The sequence below is a fragment of the Thermobia domestica genome, chromosome 7 (genome assembly GCF_964235325.1).
Source record: "Thermobia domestica chromosome 7, izTheDome1.hap1.1, whole genome shotgun sequence".
NCBI classification, from domain to species: domain Eukaryota; kingdom Metazoa; phylum Arthropoda; class Insecta; order Zygentoma; family Lepismatidae; genus Thermobia; species Thermobia domestica.
In genome coordinates this window covers 109,495,876-109,509,207 of record NC_137460.1, presented here as the reverse complement: position 1 = coordinate 109,509,207, position 13,332 = coordinate 109,495,876, and the positions used below count along the sequence as shown (strand labels likewise).

General features: G+C 34.8%; 1 protein-coding gene across 2 annotated transcripts in view; it reads left to right on the top strand.

Moving 5' to 3' along the window:
• LOC145690330 (heat shock cognate 71 kDa protein-like) overlaps positions 1 to 13,332 on the top strand; it is a 219,622-nt gene that overhangs the window by 143,752 nt on the left and 62,538 nt on the right. For both annotated transcript variants that reach the window (XM_081765115.1, XM_081765116.1), the window contains exon 6: positions 8,146 to 8,504. In XM_081765115.1, the coding sequence (XP_081621241.1) occupies positions 8,146 to 8,504 (359 nt within the window). The remainder of the gene's footprint in view (positions 1 to 8,145; positions 8,505 to 13,332) is intronic.

Genomic DNA, 13,332 nt, shown 5'->3' with positions numbered 1-13,332 from the left:
CGGAGCCAACATTTTTTCATTCAAAAGGTGGTGGGCTCCCAACACTACTTTGATATGTATTCGCTGAGTTACGTTACCTGACCGTTTCCCGAAAAATCTGACCCGGAAGCTGACTTTGTAATGTATAGTATGGAGCTCAATTTCTAACTTTTCACGCTTATATCTCCGCAACGGTTGCGATCGAGGATGTATCACTTTTCGTGTTATGTTCTTTTGCTACAAGGTATCCAACGACCATAGTCTCGACTCGAAGTCAGAGTTGCACTTGGATAGGTTCCCTCGTAAGAAAGAAATTTTGTAGTTGTATTCTTTAACCTGTTCTATATACGATTTTGCAGTTTTGTCGTGTTACTAGCGGTAGAGCGCAGTATACTGTCTTCATTACATGAATTACCTTACAATATAGTTTAGTATTTTATCTTTCATAAAGCAAATGTAAAAGTAATAGAACGGAGGTCGTCTACGATACTTATTTGTATTGTCAATGATTAGGCATACTTTGAATCATTAACTGCCCATGCCATAAATAAAAAAGCAAACAAAAAAAAAATCCATCAATAGACCTGTTTACGGACAGTACTACAGAAGAACTAAATTTTCGTAGCATAAACATCAGGGGAAGAGAATCGTTTTTGTCCATTTATAATATCAATCGAGTAACTTTGCTTAACTTATTATTGCTTCCGAGGGTGATTCCAGCTCTTAACTATTATTCTAAGAACATTTATGATACATGAAGGTTTTATTAACACCTTTAGAGACGCTCAAAGAGGCAATGCCAATTCGTTTATTTCCGGTATAGAGACTAGGGTCCTAATTACGTAAATAGAGAATGAAACTATTGCGTAATATGTTAATGCAAGAGTTTCACATAGCGTTATCGTTCATAAATATTCCGAGAAATTCAATAGCATTTGTGTATTCAGTGAGTATTGTTGAATATTGAGAGGTTTCAAGTGATTTTGCTTTGAGTTTTTAAATCATAAGCATTTGATTTTATCGGCATTTAAAAGGAGTTATCACCAATCATTGATCATTATTATCACGAATCATTGATTTATCATCATCAATTAGCATATTTTGAGCAATGTTTTCTGTTTCATGTTTCATCTGAACTCCATCGTATTAGATACGGACGACCAACAATATCCAAAGGATAGAACACGTACCTCTGGTGTGAAATTTCCCTGGTTGAATCTCAGACATTATGAATTTGGACTCAGTTTTGTCTGTGTGTTGTGTGTTTCTGTCAGAGTTTTTATTTATTGAATTTATTCCACCATTCATTGATCAATACTCATTTGCATGAATGTTTGTCTCGTTCAATAGTTATTACAGTTTACAACTATCAGATGCTAAACTAAAACTGTTATTGATTTTTTTTTTCAAATAAGGTGCAAGACATCTCCAGTTAGTAACATTTTATATAATCACTGCACAACATTATCTCTTAGTCTTCAATATTAATAAAATCATTATAGTATAATAGTAAGTAGAGAAGAGTCATGAATATATAATGCAATATGTCTACATGTGTAACACCGCAGTAAGTATCTGAGAAGATCGATGGCCCTTAAATGTTAATTTTTCATTGTGATTATTTTGAGAGAAATACAACTAACAGTATTTATACATTATTATAAGAAGAGGTTGGTGTAATTACGTACATATTCCCTTTAAGTTTATTAATACTAAAACTATAATGAATTTGTACATTAAAATTCCAGTACGGATTGCATAATTTTATTATTAATTATACTAGTTTAAGCGTATTACATCATAAAATATTTTAATGCTAGACATATGTGATGTTTATTCATATTTCTTTCGGAATGCATCATTCTCATTTGACTTCGAACATTGAACAAAGAGAAAAAGGTTACACTGGCGTACCTATTTTTCTCGGCAAATTTGGTAGTTTCAATTGTCAGTTTTCTACGCTTAACCTATTTCTGTCTTGAAAGTAAAAGGCAATATTGTGGGAAATGGTAATATAGTTGATTCTGAGCAAGAAAGTTCATATGAACTTAGGTCCGATTATGAACTATAATTGTGATATGAACTGGGATAAAGAATTAAGTATAAAAACGTAACCAAGAACAGTAACATGTAAAACAGAAATGTAAGGGTAATTGTGTAAATAAATACTAGCAGAGGCCAGAGTTTGAAAAAACCTTTTAAAAAAAAGCCCAACCCACCTGGGTCCATATGGAATTTTTTCAGGTTTATTTTATTTTATTTTATTTTATTTTTATTTATTTATTTATTTATTTATTTTAATATTTCAATGTCTTTGGGATAAAAGTTTTAAAATGTGATTTATATTTCAAGATTATCATTGTCACAACTTGCAACAATTTTCTATTCACTGCTGTTTTGAAAAAAAATACCACCATTTTGAAATTTTACGTTGGATCACCGCCAAAATATGTACAGGTAATTTAGAGTATCTCGTGCTTCTACTCCGAAAATTTCAACTTGAAAGACCGAAAGTGGTACCCTGTACTATGTGTGGTACACCAGGGGCGGATAGACTCTAAGTGGGGGGGGGCGGTCAGAGCTGATGGAAGTGAAATATTCGTCTAATGATCTAAAGGACGAATGAACAAATGTAGATCGAATCAACCCAGAAGTCTCAGTGACATTCACCAAATGTTTTGTTAAAATTCACTTCCGACACTTTATGCATTTAATTACGGGAATTTCCCGAGCACTTGTTGCAAGACTGTTCTTGCCAGAAAATTAATATAAAACAATTAAAGATATAATTCATATTTTATGAAGTAAGTGTTTCAAAATGTTTTAAATGAAATTAAATATTTTCGTAAAATAAATGGTTTTATTGTTGAAGTATTCACTTCCGATGCTTTTTGTGTTCAATTGCGGGAATTTCCCGAGTACTTCTTTCACAACGGTTTTTTTCCTCAAAAATGCAGCTTTCTTTACTGTACAGTGTGGTCCGGAAGTGGGCGTACCTTTAATCTCTGTTTTCTGACGGTTTTAGGATGTTAATGGAGATTCTTACCTAGAGATGCTTAATGAGTGGTTGGTGCCTCAAGTGGAAAAAAATGGTATGAAAGACATTGTTGTGATAGAGCAGGATGGAGCACCAGCGCACTTCGCGTTTCACGTGCGCAATTACCTGAATCAGGCATTTCCTAGCCGCTGGATTGGAAGAGGTTATCCATCTTCACCAGCTCCCTTTGTCTGGTCTCCAAGAAGTCCCGACCTGACGACACCAGGCAATGCTCTCTGGGGTTTCATAAAGCAACAAGTAAGAAACACTCGATATCACACAACGCAGGAATCACGGGCAACTGTGGAACACGTCTTCACTCTCGTGACTCCGGAGTATCTCCGTCAGCTGTGTTACGACGTGGATGGTGATCATACCGATGTTTATGATTCTTAAGACTTCAAGGTAACTGTGTACAGACATTCAACCATAACTAACACTATACTCTTGAAACAAAAGGGGGGTACGCCCACTTTCGGACCACTCTGTACATCGAAACTTCAACTAGTACGGAATTTTGAATTGAGCACTTCAAATAGTAAGCGCTACTTAGTTTTGAAGAGTAGCAACAAGTAACTGAACTAAACTGTTGTTGTTGGAAAACCAAATTTTACTGAAGAATACTTGTGTTACCATCAAATGTAATAAAAAATAACTAATAGTTTTACTAATATGCACAACATATTTATTAGCAGTATCGGCACTTATGGCCTTAAACCCGTCAAACATAATGAGGCATAACGTCCCTCGGCGTCGCCAAGTCGGCAAGCACACTATTCACGGAAAGTATTTTCTAAAATATAAAATTGCATATTTTACTTCAAACAGGCTATAAGCTTAATCCATACATTAATTTGCTCTATAGTTATCTCAAGCTAAGGTAAGATTTCTTATTCATTCATAAGGTTTCTTATAAAGATTTCTTATAAAGGTCTTATGTTGAAAGGTGTTGTATACCTTAACGCGAAAGCATCTAATTCGCCCAAGGGAAGACCAAAATCTGATAAAAATCACTTTCAATGTAATCACCTTAGTTGTTCCAACAATATACTAACAAAAAGCTCAAAAGCCCAGGTGGGTTTTAAAGTTTTTTTTTTCAGGTGGGTCCAAACCGAAAAAAAAACACTTTTTTTTGGGGGGGGGCTGGGCCCACTTGGGCAAACCCTGACAGAGGCATACTGGTACTCAGGGCCGCCCACAGGGGGGATGTATGGCGCAAGCTGCGCCATTGAGAAAAATTTTGGGGGGGATTTTACTCTACTTTCGAACTAGCAGTTTTACTGTCGGAATAGCATTAAAACACGATTTTGAGAAACTGATTTTCAAAAATTTTCCGGGGTGAACCCCCGTACCCCCTGTTTCGATACTCGATGAATGAAGTACCGCGGAAGTAGCCGTATGAAAGGAAAGATTGGTTCGTTTTAAGAGAGAAGGGCCGCCCACAGGAGGGATGAATGGCGCAAGTTGTGCCATCAAGAAAAAAATTGGGGGGAATAAAAAAATTGGGGAAGAATTTTACTCTAATGTCGAATAAGTAATTTTGCTGTTGTCAGAATAACATTGGAACACGATGCGATTTTTTTTAAATCTCGAGAATGAATCCCCCTACCCCGTGCTTAAAAACTCTATGAATGAAGTACCGCTCAAGTTGCTATATAAAAGGATGGCGCCAAGTTCTGGTGAACAACAGTTACAAACACTCAAGGAATCACTTTCAAATTTAGATTTGAAACTTGCCTATGTTGTCTGTTGAAAATTATAAAGTAGTTTGACATAATTGTGAGCTAGTGGTAATAATACAGACAACAGCCAAGTTTCAAATCTAAATTTGAAGTGAGCCAGTGAGTGTTTGTAACTGTTGTCCACCAGAACTTGGCGCCTATTTTTGTGATTTCAATTCTTTTTAAGGCCACTCGTACTTGGCTCTTTTACAGGAATGTTTTTTGTTGGATATCACTTCTTTTTGTAGGCTAATTTCGAGGATAACATTTTCTTTTGGTATCAAACTCAATAACTTGTAACTTGCGTCTTACTTTTCATGTACAAGGGAATTATATCAATATTTTGTAAAGAAAAGAAATATATCAATATTTTGTAGAAATAGTCTACTAATTGTAAAAAAAGAATACCTGTGCCATACACAGTGTGTAGAAGTTTTTTTTACCCTTCAATATCCTTATAGAACATATTTAGTATTGTACACTACCAAGACTACTAATAAAAGTAATGCCATTTTTATAATTACTACTGCCCCTACTACTACTACAAGCATTCTATAATACTACTACAGGAAATAAAAACAACAAAAATAACAATTACTAGTACTATAAAAACTACTGCTACACTGGGCAATTGTTTTTAGAGGACTTGAGTTTTGAGGAGGGAAGAGATTATTAGTTTTGGGGGGGAGTGCGCCATCAGCTTTGGGGGGGATGGGCACCCCTGCTGGTACTAATTGTTATTGCGTTAATTTATGGTGTAGCAGCAGTTAGTACATACTAATTATGTAATTAAGCAAGTAATTAATGGTGGAAAGTACAGTGTTAACACTAAGGAGGTGAAAAGGCCAAATAGCAGATCACACCATATTCTCAAAAATGTTGCCACTAACATCAATAAATTTCTTAGCGCGTCGGAAGACATTTTGTCTTGCACTACGAATCTCCCGATTATGTTTACGGATTAACTAACTGCAGCATTCATAATGCGAACTTGCAATTCATCCTTTGTATTCACCCCTTTCCGGTAAACGTCCTACTTCACTCCCTTAAACAGAAATCAAGATTGTTAAAGTTAGGAGAACGAAGTGACCAAGTAACTAAACCACCACGACCAATCCATCGATTAAGTAGGTAGAATTCGAAGTTTCAATGATCAATCAACTGGGAATGACCAATGAGTCGGTGCTCGATTGTACTGAAAGATGAGATGTCACCTTGTACAAAGGAACATCGTCTAATTAGTCCGTCTAGTCATTTTGTAACAGATGAAGGTGCCACTGTGCATTCATTCGTTCATGAAAGATAAGAACCAGTTAATGTCGCCAACCATGCTGCCACACCACACGTTTATGGAAAATCTGTCTTGGTACCTTGTGAGAAGGGTTGCGTTGGGATTTTCTTGAACCTAAGTATGTCTATTGCAGCTATTACTTACACTGGTACGAGTCAGGTCGACCCATCAGTATGGACGGCTCTGTAATATAGTAACAAGGTCACGTTCCTTCCCAATGAATACGAAGAATAATAATTCATTTTTTTTTAAAAATAGATATTTATTTCTGTATAGCAATGAGGAAAAACTGAACAAAAATTTTAGTTATTTTACATGTGTTAATAAAACTAAAATGACCAAAGCAACAAATATATTAATAACATTTGTAATAGTTTCGGTACTGTAACATTGTCTTCATCAGACACGTTATGAAAGCTCAATTTTCAAAGATAGCTACGGAAGTATAAACAGAAAGTGAAAAGAGGTCACGCTTATTCACCGTGAGTCAACGAGGTTTCCTTTTACTTTTTAGATCCACATCTGCAAAAGGTAAAATTTTAATTAGATACTCGTAACTTACTTTCCCCGATTACCGATTTGTACACCTTTTCTGGATTCTGAACACCTGCACATTCAACAATGTTCTCCACGTTTTTTTCCGTTTTTCTTTCTTTTTTTCTTTCTTCCAGCATTGCATTCCATAATTCATGAATTGTAAATCGGCTCTCCCAATTTATCAATACCTCTTTTCTATGTTTCTCAATCCCTGAGCTTCTTTCCACTCCTGTGACACATTTTTCTTTTCTTTCTCCAACCCTTCTATTGTGTCCCAGTCTACTTAATGTTTTTTTTTTTCTTTGACGTGCTCATACATCTCGTTGTTCTGTCTTCTTAATCTTACGTTATCTTTGGTTGTCTTCTTCTTTCTTCCACTCTTTTTTCTGTTCCTTTCAGGTACTTCATATATTCTCTACAACTTATTCTATATTCTATACTTCTGCATTTATCTCGTTTTCGTTCCTATTACATTTCTCTCTCTCAATCTGAAATCCTCTTTCCTCTTTTTCTAAATGTTTCAACTGTCTCTTTACTCAGCAGCGTTGTAAGAATCTGTTTGTCGAATGTGCAAAAGTCCAAAATTCAAAATAGAGTGCAAGTAAGGGAAAGTATGTGATGACTATATAATTAAAAATGTACGTTTTGTGCAATTGAACTATAGAAAGAAATTAATGTACAAAGCTTGGTTTATTTTTAAAATAATAACTGAGTGACAGTTTCGCTAACGAACTGAACATATTAACTTCATCAGACACTGTCACAGAAGGTTTGAGCTGGACAGGTACATTTGTAGATTCTGGTTGGCTATACTTTGGTGATGTTTTAAGGGTCAATAGAAAAAGTAAATATTTGCTTTTATAAAGTGAATTTCGAAAGCTTCTTTTGCCTCACATTTAGCAAAGCTGGGGTTCGTGTTGATTTTGTGTAATTGTGTAGGTGTAAAAGCATCTCTAATCTGAATCTTATAATTTATATTACATTTTGTGTTCCAAGTTCTAATTTTTAACGAATATTAGGAGAGGAGGAAATCAGGTAGATTTTCCAGTAGTTGATTGATTGATTTCTATTTAACATCGTTGCCAACACGAGGCTATGTAGGATAAAACCTGCACTTTAAAGTGGAAGTGGGACCACTGTCGTGCGTTTGAATCTTTTACCAGTGGGAATTGAATCCGGGACCTGGTGCACCAAAGGCAAACATTCTAGCCGCTACATAAGAGATGAGAACAGTTTTCATGGTATTCTTTGACTTCTTTTATGTTTTATTTAATAATATGTTTGCCTACCTGTCGTTCTGTAGATAATATCTACCGCTTAATTCAGAATTAAAAATACAAATGCAGGTACAAACTAATAGTTAGTCAGTTTAACTTCAATCGTAAAAATCTTGTATTGTCTTCATTAGGAAGCTTAAATAGTCTGTCTTGTATCTTACACTCGAAACCAATGGACTGAATAAGAAACTGATTATGCATATTACTGTGTGAATGATAATACATATATAATCTTTTATGCGAGTGACATAGTATTAATAAACAAGAAGAGAAAAAATTAAGTTCTAATATCCTGACTTTCAGATGCAAAACGCCTCATCGGTCGTAGATACAATGACTCGACTGTGCAAGAAGATATAAAACATTGGCCATTCCAAGTGATCAGCTATGATGGAAAACCAAAAATACAGGTGGAATACAAAGGTGAAATAAAAACGTTTCATCCGGAAGAAATAAGTGCTATGGTCCTTGAGAAAATGAAAGAGACAGCTGAAACTTACATCGGACAGAAAGTTACGGATGCTGTGGTTACAGTTCCAGCATATTTCAATGACGCTCAGAGAAGTTCAACGAAAACTGCTGCACGAATTTGTGGACTTAATGTACTGCAACTTCTTAATGAGCCAACAGCTGCAGCTATCGCTTACGGATTTGACAAAAAGGTGAGTACAAGTTATTAGTCAATTTTAAGAAGTAATTATACACGTTGAATCAAACATTGATTAATAGGAAAAAGTTGGCACTAATAGACTAAGGGAAGAAGTCAGGGGTGAGTCCGGGGGGGGGGCGATCGGGGCGAAGTTAAAGATCTCGTTGCGTGTAAATAAAAAACAAAACAAAAAAAAACTCCTGTAGTGACACACTGACTTGGTGTGATTAAAATGATACGTTCAAAAGATGTTTAAGGAACCTTCACTTTATACGAAAATAAAGTAATAAAATTATGGAACAGTAAAATTATGGTTCATGACAGTTCATTCAATTGAGAAGGCTTTATACTTTATTCCTGATCAAGAGGATGCTAATGAAGTGAGAAAAAAATGTGCTTCGGTTCTGTCGATTCTACCGTACATATACGGAAACTAAATTCAAATTCAGGTCTTTTTTACATAGACATAAACGTTTTTGTATCAGAGCCGATAAAGGCAATAAATACGTAATAATATCAAAGCAACAATACAGGAATAAAATATATGAATGTGCCAGAAAGTCTCGTTTTACTAGATGTAAGGATAACCCATTGAAATCCTTGATAACAGCAACCAATCGGTTGATTAATGGCTCTCCTATAATTCCTAATGAAATCAAAACAAAATTGAAAATCCATGACCCAGCCTTACCAATCATATGTGGGCTTTTAAAGATACATAAACCTGATGTTTCATTGAGACCAATAGTAGCTGGTTTTCATCATCCTACATACATATTTACTTTCAAAATTGCTGTATAATAAACTCATATCATATAATATTCCAGTCAGATACATGGTTAGAAAAAATTTGGAGTTGAAAACATGCTTGAATTCCTTTGTTCTGCAAATTCCACCCATTTGGCACATTTTGATGTGGAAATGTGTCCATCAATGTCAGTAGAATAGGCTCTACAGACAGTGGAACTGGCTTTACTTAAACTAAAAGTTAACCTACACAAAATCCAATTAATCTCTCGACTAATACTGTAGCCCTTTGTCTACGAAACAATTTCTTCCAATTTGAAGACACCATTTTTTGACAGGACGATGGATTGACTATGAATAATACCCGTTTTCCAATACTTTCTAATTTGGTACTGGACATGTTTGAAAACAATATTCTTCCTAAATTTCCTTGTATTAGATATTTTCGATATGCTGATGATACTTTGATTTTGTACAAGAACCCTCAAGAATTAAATAAACTGTTCGATGAGTTTAGTCAAATTCACCCTAGAATAAAATTTACGAAGGAACTGGAAGAAAATAGTGCTCTTAACTTTCTTGACATTACCATTAAAAGACTTGACAATAAATTTGTTACTTCGGTATACCGCAAACCTTCTGCTGGTACAAAATATATCAACTTGAAATAATCACATTCATGGCTTCAGAAATTAAATGTCTGGAAAAACTTTTTTAGGAGAGCTCTTTTACTTTTAGACCTCTCTGAGGATCTCAACAAGGAAATACAGTATTTATTACAAATTAAACAGGAAAATGGTTTCCAAAAATCTTTATTGTTAAAATGGTACAAACAGGTACAACAGGAGATCGTCGGCACCCACCATCAACCAACAACAGATGCCGTAACTGACAGATGGATTGGTGTCCCTTTGGTTCCACATTTCTCAGCAAAAATTAAGAAAATTCTGCAAAGACCCAACATCAAAATTTCAGAAATTCTTCCAAAATCTATAGATAAAAACAACCTATTTTAAAGCATTTTTTACTGACTCTTTACAAAGCAGTGGCGTCTATCGGATGAAATGTCAGTGTAAATAAAGTGTATATAGCTAATAAAAAAAAGGAACATTTGTACTAGAATAACTGAACACGTTCGTACCTCAAAATCTCGAAATCCGCAACAGTTATCCGGTCTAGCGACGCATCTTAGAAATTATAACCATCATACCGTTGAATCATGTTTAATTGAAAAAGCAAAAACAGCAACGGAACGAAAAATTAAAGAATAATATTATATTCACAAAGAAAGGCCCTCACTTAACCCAGATAGAGGAGAAATAAATATCATTTGGAGTAATCTTTTCACTACATATTTTCACCATTTAGAAAGCAAGAACAGAAAACAGTGAACAGCAGTGTACAATGTCAGTGAGTGTCTATTCCCGGGTGTTTTAATGTTTGACAGAAGATTTGTTTTTTACATTTCTTTAACCTTTTAACCATTTTTTACCCTTTCTTCATGTTTTTTATCCTTTTTGGAGTCTATAACAGGCTGAAGAAGGAACTAGCATCTTCCGAAAACGCTACCTGTTGCATGTAGAAGAAAATTCTGCTACATATTTTTTGCGGTGAGCAATAGCCTTTTTGCTTTTTCTCATTGAATATCATCACCGTTCGCAATATTGTGATATGGAACAGGTTGTTCAACTTATGCACTAAGGATAAGATCATCCCTGACATTGAAGTTAATGAGTAAGTTTTATTTTAAGACTACCGATAAAATGTAAATGGCATGAAAATAAGTCTGCTAGCAAATACAAGTAATGATAAAACAACGTTTGTACTTGCCAAGATACAAATAACGGTTCAGGGTTTCTGTCTGTCATGTTGATTTCAGAAAAAATATCCTAATTAATCATAGGTCACTTTTTTGAGTTTACTGACGTATAAATAGGGAAGATAGTCATACATATATTAGTTAAACTACAAGAAAAACTTGAAACTTGAGGAAAAAGTTTGAAGAACAGGGATGAAGATAAATGCTGGAAAGACAGCACCAAAGGTGATTGGGATTAAGCAGTGGGTATGAAATTTAGAAGTAGGACAGAATATAGAACAGGTAGCTAGTTTTCGGTATCTAGTAGTATTATTGTAGAAGATATAAAGTTCAAACGTGACATAAAGTTAAGGATATAAATGGGAAGAGAAGCATTTAGGAAAAAGAAAATTGTAGGTTCACAAAATGTTACATATGGAATATTGTACTTGTGGAGCAGAAACATAGACTATACGCAAAAGCTACGATAAAAGTAATGAATGAATTATTATAGTTTAGTGGAGGCATCAGCAGCAAGGCTATTTGTCCCGATCTGGATAAATAAATGGCTGGCACATGCTCTACATTAAACGTCGAAAGTAAAACTTTAAAAAGATACAGTTTAATCAAAATTTCTGCAAAATGAGATATTTAAACATAACTATAAAATTAAAAGACAGCTCACAGAAAGACTAAACAAGAAAATAAATCAAAATATCAATAATAATAATAATAATAAAACATACCAGGAAAAATTTAAAAAGAAAAACCTCAGAGGGCGTTACAAATATTTCAATCTCACGAATAAAAGTGAGAATACGGTCATTGTAGACTCCACCTTTTTCTAAAACCTGGTTAAGGATTCTAGGTATTCCTAAACGATCTCAAGTCTGAGTATTCTGGACGTTCGACAACAATGTGCCGAATAATCAGTGGAACAATACAGTTTTCGCAATACGGACACCTTGACAATAAAAGATTCGATGATTTCAAAATATGGGTGTGGGGAATAGTAGAGGAAGTTAGCGAAGTCGAACTAAGCCAAATGTAAAAGGGAAGAAATAGATGCAATGAGAAAGGGAAATAGCAACCAGGGAAGGCATTAAATTAATCTTAAGGGACGTGGTACAAAGTGCTGTAAAAGAAAAGAGAGGGGAAAGCGAAAGAAATAACATTAAAAAAAAATCGACATCCCACAGTTAGGCTAAAGTGACGGATGATTAGTGAAAGTCAATGGTTGTGAAATTAAATTTTTTGAGGCCTCTCACTGGAAATCAAATCCGGACTATGTGCTTCAAAGGCGTAATCTCTAGCTACTACACCAGCGGGGAGGGCTGAGCGGCGAAAGAGATTACAATCGATGGACAATATTATAAGTTTAAAACAGAATTGTTACGCCAGGAAAAAAAATAGCTTAGAATCGTCATATGTGGAAGATTTTTCAATTTGTACCTATTATCATGATTATGATATTAAGGTCATTGTCATAGCCAAGTACGGTGTTAGGAATTCAGATCGTTTTGAAGAGAGTACATCAAAATGATAACGCAGCTGTAAATGTGTTTATTATTGTTTCTAATGTATTACTTCGTATAACCAATCTACTTACTTTTATTATCATTAATCATTAGAATTTTTTCTAGTTTGCGTTCTTATACAACATTGGAGGTACGACGAACGGAACCTACTATTAACGTAGACTCAGCACCACAAGTGCTGTCAAATTAACGTTTGCACGAACCATTATCCAAGATCAACTCTCACAGTATAGGCCGTTTCCCACCACATTATCTCGACTCCAAGATTACAGCACTACGTCATCGGTTGATTTATTTAAAAAAATAAATCCAAATTCAAATTTTATTTCGGTCGCACTAGCATAAATTTGTAGAGAGCATATGTAAATGTGGAAATTAAAAGAAAGCTAAAAGTTTTATAATTAGTGTGAAAAACATAGAACACCTTGTACTGTTAGTACATTTCAGGAGTGTCCAAAAATACCACATATTATTTTCTGAGTACTTTACACTGACATATTTTAATTCCCTTTAAAGTATTCTCCACCACTACCAAAGTATATTAAACAGATGTACTTGTTCCAATGTTTAACCCGTGGCTGGAAACCGGTCTGGAGCTCTTGACCCGAAGTACGAATATATCCGCAGCGTACTTTGTTGCATGTCATCCACATTGCTGAATCGCCTTCTTTGTGAGAGTTTTCTCTATCCGCGAATAGTCTCATAGAACGAGATTCAGTGAATAGGATATGTGTGATACAAGCACTCTATTGTTCTTT